Raw genomic sequence first — 23,986 nt, 5'->3', positions numbered from 1 at the left:
AAGAGCTATGTTTATTTAATTTAATATTAAGTATAGAATTTGTTCAAACTACTTCTAAACAAACTTATAGAAATTATAATTTATTACATTGTTTTAACTTAAATGCTTAATAAAAACAAAATACGACGAATTATTACTCATTAAAAAATTATTCAATATTTTCACACAATCTTTCATCTCATCTATGAGAACCAGAATATAATTATTCTGAGAAACCCGAACAACATAATTATACTTACAGTCCAACTGTAAAAGTCGTGACAACGGAAGTGGATCCTAACTAATTGTAAGATCGTATTTAATCGATCTGTTATATTTATTAAAGGAGAAATCCGTTAAACATCCATAATCAATCGGTATTTTATTTTTAATATGTATGTAAAAGTAAGTAAATAACCGATGATCATAAAAAGTGTTAGCAAAATAACACTCTTTGATGTCAGGACTTTATAGTTTGACTGCAGCTACTTTGTAAAATACAGCATGAGCCCTATGATAGCTGTCAATACATGCAATTTTATTGGCATTTTTAGGTAATATTCAAGATAAAACTTGAGTTATTCACCAGCCATAAGCATCTGTCAAGGAAATGTCATAAGATTCATGCTGTATTTAACCAAAAAAGTATTAACAAAAAAAAAAACTTTCAAATCATCGCTTCCGTCCGTTCGGAAATGCAGCGATCACAGGATTCGATACTATTTTCGAATCTACACAAACATATGGAAAAAACACATGTCACTTTTGGAACTGACAAATTTGCCTTACACTTTGACAATGACAGTTGACGATACTGTTCTTTTCCCATATGTTTGTGTAGATTCGAAAATAGTATCGAATCCTGTGATCGCTGCTCAGTAGGGCAGATCAATCTTCGTGAATTCTCCGTTCAGAAATCAGTAGGGCAGATTCTCTCGCAGAAAAGCCTGCTTCCTGTACCCGCGCTGCAGACACTTGCCCCACCACGAGCGCTTGGTGCAGATCTTGGTGGGCTTCAGCACGAAGCACTTGGTCTGCACCACGTTGAAGAACAGCTTGCCCACCATGTTGGACACGGAGGTGTCGGCCAGCTTGAGGCACGCTCGGAATCTGTGGAGGTTGTTTTTATAATGTTAAAAAAATTCAGAAGGTTAAGCGCCTAGTTTCACCAATAGTCTGTTAGAGCATAACCAGTAGTGGTTGACTTTTGACACATCTGTCATGAATTTTATATGGAGATGGCGTTTAATTTATAAATCAATCCCTGTCGGTCAACCAATAATGCCTGGTTATGGTCTAATGTAGTATGGTGAAATTGGCACTAAGTGGAGGTTTGTTTTAACCGAGGAAAGAACCGTAGTGAAAATCGAATCAAATAATTAAATTTAATCGAATCAAATAAGAACCGTAGTGAAAATCGAATTAAAATTGATGACCAAAAAAGATAAGTATTAATATGGAAAAAAAAATCGCTAAAGTTCAAAATTCTTAGAACAAAGGTTCTTTCCCCCCTGAATCATCCCCTTTCTACTTTCGGCTTATTATACACTTTTTGCAACACCCTGTATAAGCGCATTAGATATAAATGCTAGCTACCTAGTTTCCCCAATAGTCTGTTAGATCATTAACACCCTGTTATATAATAGCAAAGGATTAGTTCTTGAATTTTGGCAAGAAGGACTATTCTATTCTATTCTATTCTCTGTGGGGGTGTAAGTACCTGCACCTGGCTCTCTCGAGTGGAACCTTTGTGCATATCCCCAAGGTCTAAACTGCCTTCCTAAGCTTGGACCATTTCCCACCACGCTGGTCCACTGCGGGTTGGTGGGTTCACATATCTAGATGTGCTAAATCTAGATATGCAGGTTTCCTCACGATGTTTTCCTTCACCGTAAGAGCGATGGTATACATTGTACTTAAGTTAAAAGAACTCATTGGTACATGTCAGCGCCGGGATTCGAACCCGCATCTCTTGCTTGAGAAGCGGGCGCTTACCCGACTGAGCTACCACCGCTCTTCGGCAAGAAGGACATGGCGTATAATTTGTTTTAGATGACACTTACAATGACTATTGGGGAAACTAGGCCTAAGTGTAGGTTTTTATTATCCGGAGTGGAAATCGACTCAAATGAGCTCGTATACCTCTAGGTGCGGAGTAAAAACTCGCACTTCCCATGCTGTGAGTTTTATTTTCTGACCCCTTAGCATGAATTTTCATCGTGAACGTGAAGTAGAATTCATCCATATCCGTGAAAATTCATACGTCGTCAGTTGGGAAACTGGCAGTTAAACCTTAAATAAAATAGTCACCTTTCTTTATATTAGCGACATTTGCGTGTCATTTTATTTCTATAAGCGCAATAACAGGTGGGACCGTTCGACATAAAAGTCCAAGTATTTTTTACGTAGCCACGTCAACACGTTTGCAATAGTATTGGTCGTAAATTTGCGCCTAACCGCGGTATGGAATAAAATTTTTAATATGGGTGTTTGTTAAAGTGGTATGTTTAGCCGAAAGAGGGTGATTCTTTTTTATATTCGTGAAAAAATATTGATGACCAAAAAAGATAAGTATGTAGGTAATATGCAGAATTTTTTTTTTCGCTTAAGTTCAAAGTTCTTAGAACAAAGGTTGTTTCCCCTCTGAATCACCCCTTCCTACTTTCGGCTTACTATACACTTTTTGCAACACCCTGTATAAGCGCATTAGATATATAAACGCTAGCAAAATAAGCACCGACCTCCTTACAGAGGGAAACCTCGGAGCTCTTAATAAATTTCGTGCAGTGTGCAGTCGATAAATTGCATCCACATAAAATCGCCATTAAAGGCACTCGAGATGCGATTTCTGGACGAGACGGCAGCTGACAGCTGGCTGTGGACGCCAGCACTTTCACTCCAAGTGGTGGCGCCACTGATGCGTGTCTGATATTCTACATTCTGCGGCCGCTACACGGGCTCGTTATCGACGTCGATAAACTCGTTTAATGCGTGTTCAATTAAAGGGACTTATTTTTTTTTTCCCGAATTTGGAAATTTTCCCAGGAACAAAATTTGCTTAGAATGATGATATCTTTAGCTTTCCGCATCCAATCATAACCAGCCACCTTTCGCAAGTCGTCACTCCATCTAGCCGGAGGGCGTCCCACTACGTTTGCCTAGTCGCGGCCTCCACTCTTGTCGTGCTTTGGGAGAGGCCTACGTCCAGCAGTGGACTGCTATAGGCTGATGATGATGATGATGATGGTTTATATTACCTCATGCCGGCTTGACGTTAACTACGGGACACCCTGTATATTCCTTATTTTAACAGTTTCTCACACATACCCGCCGTACAGTTTTCAGAAACGACCGCTAGATGTCCCCTCAAACCGCTCTTTTTTTTATTTCCCCGAATTCCCGCAGTCAAATAAGTTCTCGTCCATCTGTACGTCTTTTACGGAAGTCGTTTCGCGCCATTGGTATTTTTTTTATATTATCATAACCATTTATCCCGTTTTTCGGCGGTAAAACCAACAGCAGATTTTATATTTTAACCCCACCGAAAATAGTGGATTATAATTCCACTATTTTCGGTGGGTACCGTGTACGTGTGTATCTGTCCGTGATAAAGTTGCTCTTGAGTCTTGACCTAGAACTAATGTAGAGATCTAATAATAAAAGACGATTTTTCATCAAAATCGGTGCATCAAAAGCAGTCTTCGTTGTCGTAAGAAGTTGGCAGATTTATTTATAACTAGCTGTTCCCCCGCGCTTCGCTTCGCCTTCAAAAGTTTTCCCGTGGGAATTCCGGGATAAAAGATAGCCTATGTTCTTTCCCAGGGTTTAGACCATATGTATACCAACTTTCATTCAAATCCGTTCAGTTCGTCAGTTTCATTCAAAATCCGTTCAGTAGTTTTTGCGTGAAATAGAACAGACAGACAGGCACAGTTACTTTCGCATTTATAATATTAGTTAGGATAATAATTTATCTTTGCCTGTATTTAAGACACGATATTTCATATACGTTTCACGTGTTTCACATACGAATATGAATTACCAATTTTTCTATGGTAGCGATTTTATTGGGGGAATTTGGCATACTTTTTTTATGAAGTGGTAAACTTAATCTGGGTCCCGGTTTTGCGTTATCCGCAGGTTAAGAAATTTCAATCGTAAAAAATGATCCAATATCTATTACAGTTACCGCACCTGTGTCGTTATATTATGGAAATCGCAGTTAAAATGAACATAATGAAAAAACCTTTGTAAAGAATGATTGACTGTGTTTTTATCCGGTTTAACAAAAACGAGGTTATAAATCTGTCTGTATGTTTGTTTCTGAACATTTGTAATTATAATAAAATTTTACTTTAACCCAAAAACTTAACTTTAGCCTGCAAATTTAATTTTCCTAGACTTATGTAGCATTATAAACTCACGGGCAATGAAAAAGATCCAGAGAGAAAATCACCAAATTACTCCTAAATGGAAAAGACGATCTGTGCTACCACAAAAAACTTTAAGCACTGTTTAACGAGTGTTTAAAACGAAATTTGACAGATTTTGTAGGCGTTTGACAGCTCTAAATATCTGCTAAACACTGTCTAAGTTTCTGTGGTAAGGTCCTATATAGCTTAATAATCTAAATAGGAAATAAAGAAAACGCGAATAAATAAATAAGTAAATTAATTATTAACAAGGCACAGAAAGCAGATCCGATGAAGTATGAACCAGCATTTCGTGTATATCAAAAGGGCGTCTATTTCATTGGTTAGTTTTTTCAGTTGTAGCCGTGTGAGCGTGTGAGTGGTCAGTGGAACTGAGCTGTTTCGGGATTACTGTAAAAAGCTGACAAAGCCGACTTGTTCTGTACTTATTGGGCGCTTAACGAGGTCTTTCGCAATTCTTTGTATGCACTTATGTTGGGCCGCACAGGGTAGGTTATTGTAGAGGGTACGGTAGAAAAAAAAGAAGAAAGACAAAAAAAAATGGAAAATAAAAATCTAATTTAAAAAAGTATTTTTTTCCTTTTTTTAGGCAAATTAAACAAGGTTACAATTTGAGTATCACTTGGAATAAATGTGTCAAAAATTAAGCTCTTACTCAGTTTTCGTTATGTAATAATTCCTAAACTGAAGTCACATTTATACACGGTGTTTAGAACGGATTTTGACATATTTATTAACTAAGCGTTTTTCAGTCTCTTGACAGCATTTACCTTAAAGGAAATGTCAGGATTTGATGGGATGGCTTTCAGTTTTTGTAATCCAAATTAGATCGTCATTTTACGAATTCTGTATAGCATTCAGGCACAAATAAAAAAAATAGCAGATACCTATTGTTAAAACTTAAATTTGGAATATAACAAATGACAAATGATATAATGACAAATGATATAAAACGGGGAATTATAAAACGAGCGACCAAAAAATTACTTTGCGACTGATGATGAAATACTGTTTTAATAACTTGAGCGGTATGAATTTGAGTAAGCGAAAAAATTACTAAACTGACGACGAATATTGATGTATAATAAAATCCAGAACGAACTTACAAAAAGTGGATTGTGATAAATCCATTTCAGATATTAAAATTTTATCCGAGCGACTTAATTACTAAGTGAGCGACTGGAAATACAGAGAGGGCAACTTCAATATTAAGATAGATTCGATTTTTCTAAGTGAGGTTATACTTAGCGAACTACTAAAAAGTTCACTTTGAGCAAAGTTTTGAATGCTGCTTTATTAATGATTATTGGTTACTGATATTCTATTTGAGGGCTTATGTTTTTTATTTTGATTGGACAAAAAAGAAAACGAGGCCGGCCCACTAAGTCCAAGCCCGCACTTATTTACCAGTGACGATGAGTAGTAGGGCTCCTCATACCTATCAATGTTTCTTAGTATTAATAAGAAGTTTTTTTTTAAGTTGACTAAAGCATCTTATTTTATTTTTTGTTCATTTGATTGAAATAAATGCATGCATATTACTTTTTTTACGGAGTAATTTAAAATTAATAACTATAATTTAATTATAATTTAAAATTAATAACAGGAGTTGTTTTATTTAATTACCCTTATATTTCAATAATAAAATTTCTCAACTAATAGAATAGTGTTTCTTCAAATAGTAATTTCCAAGGACTTTGTATACATATATAGCTATATATACAAAGTCCTTGGTTATTTCATATTATTTTTATTTTTTAAATGTGAGCTCATTATACTCATGCGCATTAGTGTATTTTTCAAAGTGGTTATTGTATTCGAAACACTTCATTTCAGATAAAATGCCGCTCAGTATAAAAAATACATTTGCCAAATATTGAAATAAATGCAGGACGTAACGTTGACACTCAAACAAATATTAGGTCGCTCAAATATTATGAAGCTGCTCATTTTGTATTTCAAGTAACTCAAATTAATGTTTTTAAGTTGCTGTTCTGTTGATTTCCCGTCACTCGCAGTCAGTCGCTCACTTAGTAATTCTATAACCCAAATTAATTAATTTTGACACTTAGAACTGTAATTTACAGTCACTCGTTTTATTGCTACCCATATAAAACTATCATATTACTAAACTAGATACCTATTTGAAATGAAATATCGTTTATTTGCCGTAGAATTTTACAATTACCTACTTGTCAATAGTTATATTTGTGCCTTTATTTATTTATTTACACTTTATTGTACAAAAAATTAATTTTTACTTGGAAACATTTAAAAATATAGCTAATAATTACTAATAACTAGCCTTTGTAGGTAAATGTTTTTTTTTTACATCATAAGTGGAATTGCTGTTCCCACTATAATATGTACGATTTTCAGGGTACTCTGTGCTTGTTCGCTTCATTTACTCGTTGTTAAGACCGCGCGGTTTAGTGTTGGGATTTCATCGACAAGTGGCGTGCACGATAGTACCCTAACTGTGTGGTTCCCACCACCGAAAATTAATACTCGCTCGTCAAATCAGACGTAACTTGTTGATACAATCACGGGAAATGAAAAGGTTCCAATGAGAAAAGCATCAAATTACTCCTCGCCTTCTGCAATATTGAAGTACATTTAACAGAGCATCAGGATATTATCAACTAAAAACATCATCAAACATATTTTGATCTGATTTTAAATTAAATGTTTGAAAAAATTGGGGTCGTTTGGTGACGGAATTTTGTGAGTGGAACCATTTCATTGCCCGTGACCCGTGAGTGTATTATGATTGTTAATTATTGGTATTGCTAATGTCGGTCTTGGTCGCTACCGTAGTAGCTGCTCCCCATATAGGTACGTACGTACCTATATGGGGAGCAGCTACTTCGGGCAGTAGGCGACTGACGCTAATCTCACTGGCCATTCTGGCAAATCTTCTTATTACGGTGACAAAGCCTAGTAGCCTTAAATTTATCATATCGCATTACTCATCAACATCATTATTCGACGAATAATAGAATAAGAAATACGTAGCGCGCAACTGTCGATAGCTATAATATCGACTGTTTTTCTCATCCCTATAACTCCTTACCCCGCAAAGCCATAAGTGGCTTAGTTACACTACAGCAGCCGTCAAACAACGAATCAATGCGGGTAGAGAGAAACAAAAGAAGGATTAGTTGCTATTACACGAAAAAAACAAAAATTGCCACGGGTGCAAATTGGGCACTATTTTTATTATGTTGAGACGGTCAAATGTGAGGAAATATGTTAATATTTTTATTTAAATAAAGAATTCTTTATTAACATGTTTATAGATATCAAACCTGAATGCACAAAATTTTATTTTGGCGATGTCTACTTAGGTATAATATAAACTATAAACTTTGCCAGTAGAAAATGATATTTACGGAAATCTTTATATTTAAGGTTTTTACAGCACTAAAACTAGAATCTGTGCCTTCAGAATCGGCATCTATGTCCGCATAAACCTACTAGCATGTTTCTCTAGAACATTTTCGATAATTTGTAAGCTATGTAGGTACCTAATAGCGTAACTAATAGCCTATTTATTCTTATATTCTAAGGTCCCTACATAATAATGATCATGATTTACCTAAACTTCTCTTTATAAACACATGAGCTTAAGCATGATCGTAGTGGGATGATAAAAGCATAGATTCCTACACCTACCCGCCAACTTTGCATGTCAAAGCGCGTTTTAACAATCAGATTATCAATTTAATATTCCGAGCACCAGTCATAGATAAACTAGACAACTGTCAGCTGTCAAAAGTTGCACTAATTTAATGGTGTCTAACATTAACGCCCACACCATATAACAGCATCGCAAAGAATATCATTTTAGAGCCTATCTCTCCAGAGATTACTGTACATACATTTAAGTATTTAGGTACTTTTTAATGATTTAAAAATAAACTGTCTGTTACTTGAAGAAATTGGAAGATAGATAAGAATTTATGAAAAGAGCCTAAAAATACATACAGCCTCCTAGTCATTTCTTAGCTACGTAAGTACGTACTAACGAACGACATACACCCAGATTTAACTTAATAAGAAGAATTATGTATTTCTATTGGCATAAAAAACACCCTCCCGTATTTTTAAAAACTCTATAATATTTCCTTTTCTTTTCGAGATATGACAGCTCGACAACAATGGCGTCGTTTCGCGCCAAACTTTTGAATTTCGAAACGATCCACGTCACTGGCCGCGCGATGACGTGGAAACCATAGACATTGTCACTGAGTTCTTATGCTGTTTTTGCCATAAATACCAACGAATAACAAGTTGTGATCGATAAATACAAGCAGGCAGGCTTCGCTTTCTATGAAAAAAGTATGTACTTACTTATACCTAAGCCAAAATAGATGGTAGAGTTCTAGAATCAGATAGATCATGCATTGTCCAGATGTCCAGTGCCTACCCAAACTTAATGAAACTTGGATAACTGAAAACAATTTAATAATCTTAGGTAGGTTTCTTATCTTAATCTTGGGTATTTTTTTGAATCAATAATGTTATTGATTCAAAAAAATAATTCTAGATCCAACAAAAAACGGCATAGGTATAAAAAGTATGGAAAGTCCAAATATTTTTTTGATTTTCATTGAGTTATGCACATAAAATTATGACTATCACTCTACATAACAGTAGTAAGCTATTAAGAATAGAAACTGTATTTAATAACAGCAAAAACTTATTTTTTCTACTATTTATGCGCCCTTCCCGCCAATTTGGAGCAACTGTCAAATGTGACCGCCATCTTTCTTTGCGTTCCGTTATCGCAAACTCGCTTGGCAGGATTTATAATGTGTAAGTAATGGTGCATTGTGCGCGGTTAAATACAGCGGTGACAATACATAAATTATGATCGGCAGAGACGGCCCAATAAGGGTGGAAGGTGAGGTTTTTCTTTGTAAGATAACTATTTTCTTGTTAATCGGAGCGGAAGGGATTTTTGTTGGTACGTTGGTATTGCCGGATTGTGTTGGCTGTAATGGCTTGGTAACTTTGTTGCGTACGTAAGTGTTGTGTATAGGTGATGATTATTGCAAAAAGTACATTGATATGTCTGAAAATTCAGGGTTACTTCTGTTATGCACTTTAGATTCACCACTCAACTTTAAATTAAATATATGATGCCCAAAAATGATTAAGACCTCTTTTGTCGACTGCATTTAACTTATTTTGTAAAATATAGCAACAGTCCTATGACGTTATGACAGATGCTTATACCTAGTGAATGAAGTTCAGTTTCACTTGAAAACCACCAAATGTCTGATGAAATGTATGGATTTGACAGCTGTCATAGGGTTATTCTATATATTATAAAGTACTAGCTGTTCCCGCGAACTTCGCTTCGCCTTTAAAAGTTTTCCCGTGGGAATTTCGGGATAACAAGACAGTAGCCTATCTATGTTCTTTTCAGGGTCTAGACCATATGTATACCAAATTTCATTCAAATCTGTTCAGTAGTTTTGGCGTGAAAGAGTAACAGACAGACAGACAGACACAGTTACTTTCGCATTTATAATATTAGTTAGGATTAGGATAGTGGTTACTGTTCTCACGCACATAGGTACAGTGGGACAAAAATACACAAATAATATGAAGTTGTGTGCGCCGGCGCGGGAGTGTGTTATAATTTATGGGCACCAATTAGGAGCTTAGATAGTATCGGAGGCCGTCCCGAGATTTTTTAATTGTCTCTTCATCTCTGGCTTGAGATGGTGTGGAGTGTACTTTTACATATATATTTTTTAAATGTTTTGATTCCATATTATGTCACGATATTTAAAAGTACTTATTAAACAAGATTATAAGGATTATTTAATAGAATATAGAATATCGCAAAAAATCTAATTTCAAGATTCTAGTAGTTTTGAAAGCACTTATTAAATTACAGTCTGTGTTCATCTATTCTATTCTATTCTGAGGGACGGGGGGGTAGAATCTCATGTACGTGGATCTCTCGAGTGGAACCTTTGTACATAAGGTAGAGTAAAATGGAGCAGCAAGCCTGGATGTTGCAGAAACGGAAATTGGCGCACTATGTACTATCAAAAATGGTTTGTCATAGCTGCCGGCTCCATACCTTTTCTTGTTCGTCTCCGTATCACCTATCTTGTATCCCGTCAGGGAGGTGATAGTCTTTATTTCTACTTATTTTATTTCATTTATAAACCATTTATTTTTATTCGTATTCTTTTACGTTCCTTTTGGAATGTGTACGGCTGTTGTCGGAGAAATGGCTCTATTAATAAGAGGGTGACATGTTTTTGATGATATTTAATTGAAGGTATAATTTACTTGTTCTGGAGTGGAGGCCGCGACTAGGCAAACGTAGTGTGGGACGCCCTCCGCCTAGATGGGGTGACAACTTGCGAAAGGTGGCTGGTTATGATTGGATGCGGAAAGCTAAAGATCGCGTCCAGTGGCGTGCTTTGGGAGAGGCCACGTCCAGCAGTGGACTGCTATAGGCTGATGATTATGATGATAATTTACTTACTTATATTATTTGACACACAGCAAAAAAATCAAAAACTCGAATCATGAGGCACATATTGTGTGGTTTTGATCTGGAAAATTCTTGACTACTATTATACTCATCTCATTCCTCAATCCAGTTCTTACAAAGTTTCCCTGGAATGAGGAGGCCATGGACAAGGATTGTGGAAGACCCAGGGAGAGCCCTTTGCCCAGCAATGAGACACAGGAGGTTAAAATAAAACTATAATACTATTTACATGATAAATTACTTTGTTAAGAAAGAGTGACCTCTTCTGGCACAGGTGCTTATGTACTTAAAAGAAGGGGTCAAGCTTAGTTTACTGAAACTTTTTAGCAAATGGATAAACGTTTTTGTAATTTTTGTATTTGTATGCTCTTGTCTTGATCAATGAAACTAGGTACCTAGATGAACTCTGGTCGAACTAAACCACTTTTCTCGAGAATATAGCCACTGAAATGTTTTTTATTTTTCATCCCCTCATGCAAAGTGACCTAACTGTGAACTTTTGTAGTTATGGAAGGTCGAAAAAAACTTATTTTTTGGTAAATTTGTTCTGTTGCACTCGTTGAATTACATTATTCAATTTTAATTCGCGACATACGTATATACATACTATTAGTGTGAAAGGCACACACATTTTATTACGTAATTGTATATACCATACTATTTTGTATTTACATATTCGATTTACGTACGTAGGTACTAAAATTTACTGCCTCTGAAATATTATAGGCTTCTACACAAGTTCAAAGCTATTTTAGAATAAGAATTACTTTCTCATAATAAAGTGCGGCTTACCGCACATAGAGTCGTTAAATCATCTATTGTTACAATGTTATAGGCACTAGCACATAAAAAGCAACAAACTATAAAATAGGTTTTACTAATTATGCAAAAAGTACAATACACGACACTTAAATAAAATTCAAACACACAGTATACAATCAAACATAAAAAACGAAAACAGCCCATGCAATACAAATATACAAAATTGCGTTTTTTACATCATAATTTATTTTTAAATATCTATTTTTTATTACTTCAGCATTTTTATATTTTTTCGCTCGAAAAACTAAAAAAAGCAACGACATCGATCTAAACAGCCAACGCACCTTTCGTCGCATCGGCAGTGCATCAGAGTGTTCACTCGCCAGTTATAGATTCCATACTTCTTCTCCATCCCTCCGATCCAGAATGGGCATCGAAGGTCGTGGACCCTGCAGCAGCGGTCTGTCCTGGCGTACCCCCCGAGCTGAGAGTACCTGGTCGCCGAGTATCCTTTGCCGCACCATTTCGTGCCTGGCACTCTGAGTATGTCCATTGCATCTCGTTTCGTTCTGTCAAGTTTTTTTTTTTTTTAATTTGACGTTGACGTTTGACGTTCAATGTAATGACCTCTTCCGGATTTACGTTTTTTAAAGTTTTAAATTTCGAAACCGTATTGTAAAGCGAGCCTACACGTCGTAAAAGAAAGTGGTTTGGACCTCCGAGAGTCGCCTGATTTCTTATGAATTACTGCAATAATAATGGATAGTTGGCGCTGCCATAAATCTGTTATGGATCCGGAGTGCGCTATAAACTTAGATTGACTATATACGGACAAGATGGAGTGTCTGTGCAAAAGAAAAGTCTCAACAATAACACTGCACTTCTACTACACTCACGGGCAATGAAAAAGTTCCATTGAGAAAATCACCAAATTACCTACTCCTAAACGGAAAAAAGTTACTTAATGACGCCTTCTGCAATATTTAACTACATTTAACGATGCATCAGAGTATAAGTAGTATATAACTAAAAACGTTAATATTTTTTTCAAATTTCAAGATACTTAAATACATAATAATAAAAATTGGTGTCATTTGGTGTCTGCATTTTGAAGTGGAACTGTTTCTTTGCCCGTGAGTGTATTTTAATTAGTTCGGATAGAAGATTAGTGACTTTATTCATTGTTACAATGGTTGTCATTAGGTTTGGCAGCAAACAAAATGCGGCCTTTTGCGGTTTTTTGTTTTGCTTTTGTATTTGACACACCATCTTGTCATATATTGTTAATCTAAGACCATAAAGCTAACGCCGATAGCTGGCGACTCGCAGCTGTGAATTGATCCATAGATCACCGCCACTTTATAGTTTTATTTGGATCGTAATTTTAGGGAAGAATGCGGCAATTAAATTATATGGCATGTGCATTTGTCCGTGTTACTGCCGCGTCATTTGTTCTGCGTTTGTTTACCGCCATATCTGCCACGTCGGTCTACAGGGTGTTGCAAATGCAAAAGTGGTATACTAAGCACTGGGTACTCAGGGGGTCATGCTAAACAACTTTTGTTCAACGACTTTTGGAAAAAAAAAATCTGCTGCATAGTAAAGTCACGTGATAAGTTTTTATGGAGAAGCATTTTTTAAGCGAATATCCAAAATGTGTTGTTCAAAACTTGTAAAAAACACCCCCTCGGTAACCCCATTTCGGCTTAGTATAGCAATTAGGCAACACCCTGTAGAGTCGCGCCACAATGGTGGCAGATCGATAGATATGTGGTATATAATACCTACGGCTCATACGTAAGGAATCAAGTTAATTAACCTTTGAGCATTGTATAATGGTATAGTCTAAGACTATTTACTGCAGTGTTTATCCTTAGAATGTGTATTTATGATACCCGTTTGCTATGTTTTTACAAATATATATTTTGTGCATTTTTTTAAATATGATGGTTAAAAAACCCTTCCACCAAAAAAAAAGTTAACACGAATTGTATCCGAACACAAACCAAAAGCAAAAAACCACAACCCAATTTTATTCACATTTATTAACCAAGTAAAAAATTTACACGTCCATGGTGCGTTCTTAATGATGGTGATAAAATAAAATGAAAAAAAAAAACTGTAAAAAAACCAATTTATCTACATTTTATTAAATCACCGCCAACCCTGGCCACCGTGACAAAATAATAAAAAAAAAACACCCCGCCTCACAGTCACGACCAGAAAAACTATCCAAGCAGTCGTGATGATTCCCTTGCTCAAAAAAAAAATAACCAAAAAAAAAACTGACCTCCTATCGCACCGACAGTGCGACACGGTGAAAGGTCTCATGTTGAAATATCCGAATCTTCTTCTAAACGCGCCGATGTTGAGGCGACAGTTGTCGTGGGCCCTACAGCAGCGGTCCTCGTCCCTGTCCGGGCCGAGCTCGTCATACCTCTCGGCCAGCTGGCCGGCGCCGCACCATTTTGTCCCGGGCAGTATAAAGTTCTCCCGGATCGACCTGGGCGACCTGTCATGTGGCTGGTTAGTCCAGTGTCGCGGCTTGAGACCTTCCCGGGAATGTAACATACGTTTTTTTTTAAGTACGCTTTTCATAGACTATAGAATAGAAAAAATAAGTTTTTTGGTTTAAAGAAACAGGTGCGTTGTATGCTAAAATATGTAAGGTAAGTTGTAAAATTTGTTAAAAAATTAAAAGGCAAGTGCAAAAAAACGTATGTTACATTTTTATTGATAGCAGGAAAGAAGAAGGTTTTCAATGTTTTGTGTTATAAGGTCAAGAGTGGTATTAAATATGTTAAGGTATCAAGTGTGTGTGTGAGAAATTAATTTAGAAATTTTAAAGCGTAATTAAATTTTGAATAAGTTATTAGATATTAATCCGAAAATTTTAGTACCACAAACAGGAAAAATATCAATAATTATCGCTATTCGTGTTGTGATTAGTAGAATTATGTCCATATTAAAATTTTATGATTTTTTTGCAATATAAGTCGTGTAATTTTAAAAATATAGTAATGTTTTTCTACTTTTGTTGATCGATTTAGTTTAAATTAGTCTGTTATTTTGTTTACAGTGGTTATAAATATACATGTATAAATGTACCTAATGAGTACTCTGATATAGTGAATTCTAATGTAATCTAAAGAAGATTAGAAATGGTGTTTACATAAATACTGAAGATGACGTGCTGTGTCGGTTGTTGTTGATAATGTTGTTTATTCCCATTAGCCTATTCTTAGAATAAATCATCATTGAACGGAAATTGTTGTGCTCGGAAGAAGTCATTGCATTGAAATGGTCATGGATATTTGGAAGTGGAGAAAAAAAGTTGTTGAGTTAAAAATATCGACGCTGAAAAGGCAGAATATTATGTGTAATTTTTTATTGATTATTTTAATGTAAGTAAAACCGATTTTAAAGTTGGTTCCATAATGAATATTAACTTATAAAATGTACTGTACATTTACCTTAGTATAGATAGAATCAAAAAATTAATTAGCAATGCATTCTGCCTATTCAGCGTCCAGTGACATAAAAAGTACAATAAGTACCAGCTGTCTTACGACCACTGACACAGCAATATACAATCCCTAAGCAGCATCGTTTATCTGTCAAACAGCTGTCAGATCCATACAAATTATGACAGATTTGACAAAGCACTGCTGCTAAGATTGTTGATTGCTAATGTGCGGTGGTGGTACGGTAGCAGCATGTTGCAGCGGCTGCTGCACGGGTTCGTTATCACCTAAATAAACTTTTTTTTTTTTTGTATACATTTTGGTTCCTGGCTCCCAAACTAGGATACCCTGTGCTATGGGTAGCCAGACATATTTCGTGTAACTGGTTTAATGCGCGTTCCACCAACCACAGCGCCGTATTTATGGCGAATCGCGATATAGGAACGTGTATCTATGTCGATAACGAACCCGTGTAGCGGCCGCTGCTTGGATGAATCGCTCAATGAGAGATAAAGTCCACACCAAAAGATCTTGTGGCACCATTGACAAGGCGTTTAAGGGTATTTGGTGAAAACTCAAAATAACTACCTGCTCAACTCTTGTGCGCCAATTTTGTTTTTATTTTCAAGCATATACTTTAATTCTTCATGTCGCTTTAAACACTCCACTTTCAGTTTGTCATAATTAAACCAACCGGCCACATCCGGCGGAAGTCGTTCACCATTTTTTAAGATGCGAAACGTGACGTTTCCAAAATGGCGGTAAAACTTCTCGTCTGACTCAGTAGCCGTGTCACCGCGCAATATTTTCGAGTTTTCCTCGTCCAGAGCTAATTTTAGTTCTTTCCTGAGATTTTTGAGGAAATTTCTGGCGGATTTCCTCTCGGTTATGTATTCGCAGTCTTGGATGTCGCCATGTTGGGAGTAGATTATTTGGACAAGATGGCGCCCGTCCGTCAGCTGTCGGAGTCTTAGCCCGGCTCTGTAACAAATAAAAGAACATTATTAGTCAAAATATTATTATAAATTTAGTTGTAGGTACAGGTGACCGTTAAAACTTTAATTGGTTATTTATTGTCATAAATATTTTAACCGTTACAACGTATTATTGATTAATTAAAATTAAGGGTCAAGTACCACGTCTGTAGCCAAGTCTACAGTGTAATTATTGAACTTTCTCAACGCAATAATAAATTTAACAAATAATAATAATAAAAGATGTAAGACGAGTCACTTCAGAATCTCAAACACGCCCAAACCATGTCACGCTTTCCAAGTGCTTGGTGTAATTCTTTAAACGAATTTTTGTAGCCTAAGTTATTAATATAGTCGTTACCAGTACGATAATGAAGGATTATTTTAAATCTTAATAATTACATACGTATGGATAAGTTTAAATTCAAATGTTGTAATCAGAATGACCCCTGGAAGAAATTAAGCTCTAATAGGATTTCAACAAAATTTTGTCACCTCTTAAGGTTAGGTAACTTATAACTTAAATTCATTAAGTATGACTAGTTTATACCTATTATTTTACGGGCTACTGAAATCTGAGATTTAAAAAATACGAATTTATAAGATGGTGTGTCTCATACAAAGCAAAAAACTGTCGCATTTTCTTTACAGTCAAACCATTTTAAGTTCAACCTTGTGATACTAGTTGTAACAATGAATAAAGTCACAAATCTTCTGACCGAACCAATCCTAATCCTAACTAATCCTAACTAATATTATAAATGCGAAAGTAACTGTGTCTGTCTGTCTGTCTGTCTGTTACTCTTTCACACCAAAACTACTGAACGGATTTGAATGAAATTTGGTATGCATACGGTCTAGACCCTGGGAAAGAACATAGGCTACTTTTTATCCCGGAATTCCCACGGGAAAACTTTTTAAGGCGAAGCGAAGCGCGCGGGAACAGCTAGTTCAAAATAAGAGCTCAGTGGCGGAAGTGGGGTGTTATTTTTTGAAACGTTTCTTTTGCAAATTTGCATCGGACACTTCTAGTTGTTATTAAAATATCATTGACCGAAATATAATTTTGATTTTATACTAAGGCCCTGTTTTACAATGTCTGGTTAGTGGCTCATGGCTCTGTTATTAATTTTTTGACAGTGACAGCATGTATTTTATCTCAAAGGTAGCCACTAACCATACATTGTGAAACAGGGGCTAAGTAAAATTGGAAACTACCCTACAAATGTGTCATTTGGTGGCAACATTTCGACGGAACGGTTGACCGAACAAACAGAGTAACTAGGAGGATTACGTACTCTTTGATAAAAAAAACAACAAACGAACGAGAGCTGCCGTGCAATCGGTACTTTTAATACACCGAGATAGAGTCGAGGTTAGCTCGGTAGGGCTATGAAACATAGTTCTTCGGGAGCTGGAGTCACCCCGGAATGCGTTTTATTATGCACTGTTCTGCCCCAGGGGATGTTTTGTACCCTCAGGATTGGTAGAAATATTTTGTAGGTACGGTCAGCTTCAAAATTATCTTGAACACTTCTGTGCCTAGTGTAAATACAGCGAGCAATGAAAGTACCTACGCCTCGGGTTTTAAAATTAACGAAAATGGAAAAACTTTAGGGTTTCTTCTGTAATCTACATGCAGTATCTGTAAAAGTTTCATGATAGTTTCCGCTAGAGGCGCCACTTTGTATGCGAGAAAACGAAAACTTTTATAGTTTTCTACAAACTATCAATCCTGCACTAGACGTACAGCTCTGGTGTTGGTCACCAATATGCTAAAAATAACCTCCTGATAATTTATGACTTCTTCTTCTTCTTGTCGTGTCGATGGCAACTGTCACTATAATGTACCTAACTACTAATACTAAAAATAATATGTACCTACTTTAATTTTTTTGCTGACGGTACCTACAAAGATAAGTCAGTAAATATCAGAATAAGTTGAAACAGATATCGTAACGATGCACAAATTGATTAAATGAAGCGTGGCGATGTGCGGGGGGGGGCGCCGCCAAACAAATGTACATGTGGCTCTCAAACTTTACATTTTAATGGTATACCTAGGCCTAGTCATCAAAATAACATGACAGACAAAAAATACTTTTATACCTACCTACTAGAAACTATTAAGGTGGCCTTATCTAGCGATCTTGTACAGGCAACCGTTAGTTGTAGAAAAAAAATACGTATTAACGTTTGCGTTGTACGAATGTTGAAAATTACGCTTTTTTATCACGTAACTTTTTACATCAATTCTTTTCACGAATTAAAAAAAAAGTTGCATGAGATTTGATTAATAACTCTATTACTACTCTTCTGGTATTTCTGTATTTTATTGAAGTTTGACCGAAGATTGAGAACCTCTCGTCAGAGTGCAGGATTCTACCCTGTCTATTTGTTAATGGCACTTTCGTCGATCTGCTACAGAAGTAGCTAACTAAGCGAATACTATTAATACCATTGGTATCAAGTTACTAACATAACACTCTGGCGAAAAGTGGGTGCAGCAATGCACCTCTGCCTACCCCGCAAGGGAGTACATTAGTACAAGGCGTGAGTGCATGTGTGTGTGTGTGTGTGTATCAAGTTACAAGTGCACAAACAAAAAATCAAATTAGCAAACTAATTTAAATTAAAATTGACACAATGTAACTAATCAAAATGTAAATAGATAAAAAAATATGCCTATTCTTTATTGTACAAAGGGTGAACTTAGTGCTAAAAGCATTTTCTGCCAGTATTTTTAGATTATTGTCCTGTCAGATTTTCGCGAAAATATATTTCACTTTATTTAGATGTAGGTAATGTAGGTATGTAGGGCACAGACTACTAATAGGAAACTTTTTTTTTACCTGGAACTGTCTGCACAGATTTTAACTCTTTCCAGCATCCATCCGGAAATTTGTAAAAACCCCGTATTTTTCCGAATAAAATTAAAACTATTTGTCTTTCACACCGTCTGTTGTTTAAACCGAAAAGTGTCGGTGAGAGCTTAGCCCGAAAGCGTCTAAGTGGGGTTTTTTCGAGAGCCAACCCCAACCCCGTCTGAGTGTTTAATCTTTATTGCAAGCACTCTCGGGGGATCGGCGACGTTTTGTGGACACCCTGTGTTCGCTGCGGTACCAGCGTTCCTGAGACGTTTTGTTTTCTCAACTGCTGCCTTATCGCCACTGACTGATGCATTAGCAATGCTTATTTTATTTATTTTATTTTACTATATTAGGAAAACTTAACTAATTTATTTAGTAGATAACAATAACATGGTAGCTTATGTTGCACAAGTTTCCACCTCTAGTAACCTTACTTATTATTGCCATTATTGTCCACAGCACGTAGGTGCAGCGTTGTTGCTTTTTTGACGGTCTTGAAAAAGGCTTATGGCTCTGCCTAGCTTGGGGTCGGATGGCTGTGTGTCAGATGTCCCCCACATATATTATTATTATATTATATTATTATGAAAATATTTGGTAAATATTTCTGGGGGCATCGAAGAATTAACACTATCTTGTATTTAAGACATTCAATATTCACTATATTTATATGGTCACTACTAGACAGTGTTAAGGAATTATGTTATTATTTAGGATTGGAGAACCCTTACGCATATAGAGACTGAATAATTTAACAGATTCAGTATTTCGTGTACCTCACAACTTTTTACGGTTGAGTTGCAGCTTTGCGAGACTTGGCTTATTTACAAGTTCGGTTTTTGATCGCCTTTCATTTTTCCATATCCCTCACACGTTAGGCGGTTTACACACTTCCGCGCGGATTGTGGATTTCTCATAGTAAATTTCCGCGCGGTGAGGCGGCGGCGGTGTGTACCTACGGTTTTCCTATATAAACTGTAATTTTTTCATACTATGATAAACCACCAACCGCGGCGGTGTGTGAATCGCATTAAGCTGCGTACATACCGGCCAAACGAACGCCAACGAACGGGCTTCGTTGACCTTCGTTGCTGCAATCTGCCCTGTATTATGTATGATAAATATCCATCGTTGGGCGTTCGTTGGGCGTTCGTTGGGCCGGTCTGTTTAGTAACGGAGGTCCATGGTACCGCAGTCAGCGGCCGGGGCCCGCGGTCAGGCGAGCGGCTCGCGGTGGGACAGTGTAGATTTACATCGCGCTGCCGCTGTCTCGTCAGACACGTCGCCGGTTCGACGCCCGACTTGGACACTGACTGTTCCTCGATACATACATACATACATATACAGGTGTTGCAAAAAGGGTATACTAAGCCAATTTTGCAACACCCTGTATATGCTCACGATTGTAATCCCCGAAGGGGTAGTCAGCTTTTCGCTGTACATTTGTACTCACGTGATAGGTCGCGAGCCGTATCGCCGTTTTTGAATGAGTACAATGCACTGAAGTTGTCGGGTAAGTGGGCAACGCGACGTCAAATTTTTTCAAGCGATACAAATAATCTTTTTAATCAACGTTAAAAACCTCCAAATTCAACACTCAAAGTAGCATACATTTTTAACGGGTATGGATAAAATATTAGGGGGAATAGTACCTACCTATGACCCAAAAAAAACAAATTGAAAATCGGTTCAGCTGTTCGGGAGGTACACTACCATAGACAGATACCTACACAGAGTACACAGACACGTTAAACTTATAGCACCTCTTTTCCGTCGGGGTTTAAAATATGCTATGTTATCCGTGTGTTCTTATTTTTCGAGTTTAATTTGCTTATTAAAAATAAACAATGAAATATTTCGCTCTTAGCGATAAGGCCGCCTAATTGTACATTGTTTCTATAGTGTAGATGAGCCCTTATGGTCGAAAGATTGATTATGAAATTCATTTATCTAACGTTGTCCGGATCGATACGTCATTAATTTATCTTATTTCAAATGTCTACCGCCGACTTCGTTTGTTTTTTGTTTGTTATTTATGGTATTGTATCAGAGATACTGATTGTTTTTTTTCTAGGTTCATAATACTCATAACTGTATTTATTTGAATCAGAAATTAATTTCGGTTTGCGCAATCGCCAGTGGCCCATAGACAAGAAACATTGTTTTAAAAAAAACGGCTTCCTCGCACCGTGTACTTACATGACTCACTCATATAATATTCGTGCAAAAACACTTTATGTCTGTAGTTGGTCTGAATCGGAAACTATAATGTGATCACCTGATGACAGGGTGACCATAAAAATGATTTTTGGAAACTGTTGGGCCATAAAAACTGTGTTGTGGTTGTGGCATAAAAATGTTAAAGTAAAGAAATTACATGATGCTTTTTCAAGTTTGTCATCCATTATCTAATAAATAAATTAACAATTATAGGCCCTGAAAAATATACTTACCTGTGTTTTTTTTTACTTGGTGCAAATAATCAAAAGTCCATCAAAAGAACATAATATAAATATACTTAATGTTCTTTTTTTTTATTAAATAACTACTATAGATATTGTCCCATGGTCGTGCAATACTGAATACAAAACATGGTTACCCTACTTTAAAGTTCAAAGCTCTGAGTTTTTGTAACATTTTTTTATTGTGTCCAGCAGATGGTCAGATCAATTGCCCATATTTGTGAGTTCACTTAAAACGTGAGGAATTTTTGAGGACATTTTGTATGGTTTTATTGGTCAAATTATACTTTGTCAAACATAATGAGCCCTATGACGTTTGGTTGACAGATTCATAAGCCTAGTAAAATAAGTTGGGTTTCCTTTGCAAAACTAACAAATGTAAAATAAAATGTATGGATTTGACAGCTGGATTTGCAGCAGTTGATGATTTGACACATTGGGCTCATGCTATAATAATTAACACATTGAATGCCGACTACGCAATATTGCGTAGTACGTACCATGTGGTACCTAGTGACATTAGGTACCTTCGGCACTCAATGGGTTAACAAAGTTTAGTAAGTAAGGTATATAAATTTGGTAAATAAAATGCTTATTATATAATTCTAAAATACCTAGTAACTATACCTGTGACTCATGCATCCCGCGGTAAAAAAAAGTTTGATGAATTATATTAGCTGGGAATCATCAGCGTTACCGGTGGTAGACTATGTCAATTTTGATAATAAGTATGAGTCCAATTTATAATTATTATTGTTTCCCACTTCTACGTGCCTACTTCCTTCGCCTCCCCAAGTATCTATTTACTCGCGACCACAAAACTGAGCATTTGCTAATTCCCGCCGGAGCTGGGAATCCATTTTGAAAGTTTGACGTTTAATTCAAAATGGCGGCGGCCGGCGACTAATCTTGTTTGGGAGTTCACACCGCACGCCGCGCCGCGACAAACGACATCACCCAGATTTGGGACGTCAATGTTCGACGGCTGCCTACATTTAAATGAATACCTAGAAATTGTGAAGACAATTATATTTTAAGCCTAAAACGGTTGGGGTAGGTCGGGTAAGGGTGTACCGCGCTACGCTTGCCTGTAGTTGGAGGGATCAGGAACCAAGTTTACCGGTTTTTCTTACCGGTTATCGGATTCAGCATTATTTTATGGTCCTTCAAAGAGTACATCATCATCATCATCATCAGCCAATAATCATCCACTGCTGGACATAGGCCTCTCCCAAGGAGCGCCACAATACTCGATCCTCGGCCTTCCTCATCCAACCACTACCGAATTAAACTACTTTTTATTTTGCACTCAAAGAATACAGCTGTTTTTATTAATTGTCTTTAGATGCGACTTTAATTGCGTTAGACCAGTCTATTATTTGACTTATCAGTTGCATAAAATAAAGGTAAACATCCACATATTATCATTATCGGAAAAACGGCGTCGGCAATGCCACGAAGTGGACGCAATTCGTGAGTATTTCTATACAAAGTTTACGGAATGCGATGCGTCCGTTGCGTGCGATACCGACAGGTGGACGCTTTAAAGTACTCTGCCAGTACATACATTTCTAAGAAATATTGTAAATTGTAATTACCTAACCAATGCGCTGGCTTAAACTTATTAAGGCCCAGTATACACTCCGGATACGGTTAGCAATCTACCGAGCCAGTTTGTGTGAATACGCCCTAATTGCTGCACTAATGACAGGTCAGATTGTGTACTTAGCTTTATTAAACTTACTGGAGTTAAAAAGGATGTGCATTCAATTAAGTATCGTGCGATGAAAGGTAAAGACACAGACCAGGTGCCTTCATATTTTTTGGTTTCATTGAGAGTTCTAAGTTGCTTTTCTGCAGATGCCCACAAATGAATGAGTTCGCTGATGAATGTATGTAATGGAATGTTATATAGAGAGAAGTATGAAAGTGAGTGTTATATACGTTAAATTATTATTGTAACGATTTGGGTTTTGTGTTCCTGTGATTTGGGTGTGTGTAGTTAAATAAATGCCATGACGAGCGTTAATTTATTTAACTCCGCTAAGGCCCGGGTCTCCTATTTACTCCGTAGGTCGCGTCAAGTGTCACCGCCGTGGGCCGCGTCACAATGTTCATTATGTCTACGCGCCAACGTCGGCGTGTGAGGGAGACCGCATCAGTACATTTCTATAGTGAGCATCGTGACGCGGCCTACGGCGTGACGCTGGACTCGACCTACGGCGTAAATAGGAGACCAAGGCCTAACATTTGTAAATAAAACAACAAAATTAGTATTTGACAGCGGTTTTCCCGCCCGCACATGACATATCGACTGTCAATCTATTCGAATTAGGAACATTGCTGTTTGAAGTGACGTTTCCGGTGCCGCGCTTTTCAACTTTCTTTTTTAAATTAGACTCTATGGTTTGGCTTCAAATTTGAAGTAACCTCTATGGTCTAATAACTGCACTCAAAATTTGCTATCCGCCCGCAAAAAAATTATGACCGAGATTGCTACACCTACCTACTATTGTTAA

General features: G+C 36.8%; 1 protein-coding gene across 3 annotated transcripts in view; it reads right to left on the bottom strand.

The window, feature by feature from the left end:
- Positions 1-723: 723 nt before the first annotated feature.
- The window catches only part of LOC105391939, a 46,229-nt gene continuing 22,966 nt past the window's right edge, over positions 724-23,986 (bottom strand). Inside the window, exons 3-6 of one of the 3 annotated variants that reach the window (XM_038110726.2) lie at positions 15,750-16,142; positions 13,988-14,209; positions 12,042-12,266; positions 724-1,089 (exon numbers count right to left, since the gene is read on the bottom strand). In XM_038110726.2, the coding sequence (XP_037966654.2) occupies positions 897-1,089; positions 12,042-12,266; positions 13,988-14,209; positions 15,750-16,142 (1,033 nt within the window). In that variant the 3' untranslated portion in view covers positions 724-896. The remainder of the gene's footprint in view (positions 1,090-12,041; positions 12,267-13,987; positions 14,210-15,749; positions 16,143-23,986) is intronic. The other 2 variants (XM_011563510.3, XM_011563511.3) reach the window with 2 other exon arrangements.

Source organism: Plutella xylostella, chromosome 24 (genome assembly GCF_932276165.1).
Source record: "Plutella xylostella chromosome 24, ilPluXylo3.1, whole genome shotgun sequence".
NCBI lineage: Eukaryota > Metazoa > Arthropoda > Insecta > Lepidoptera > Plutellidae > Plutella > Plutella xylostella.
Note: the sequence above shows the minus strand (reverse complement) of the source record. Positions and strands in the feature narration are given on the sequence as shown.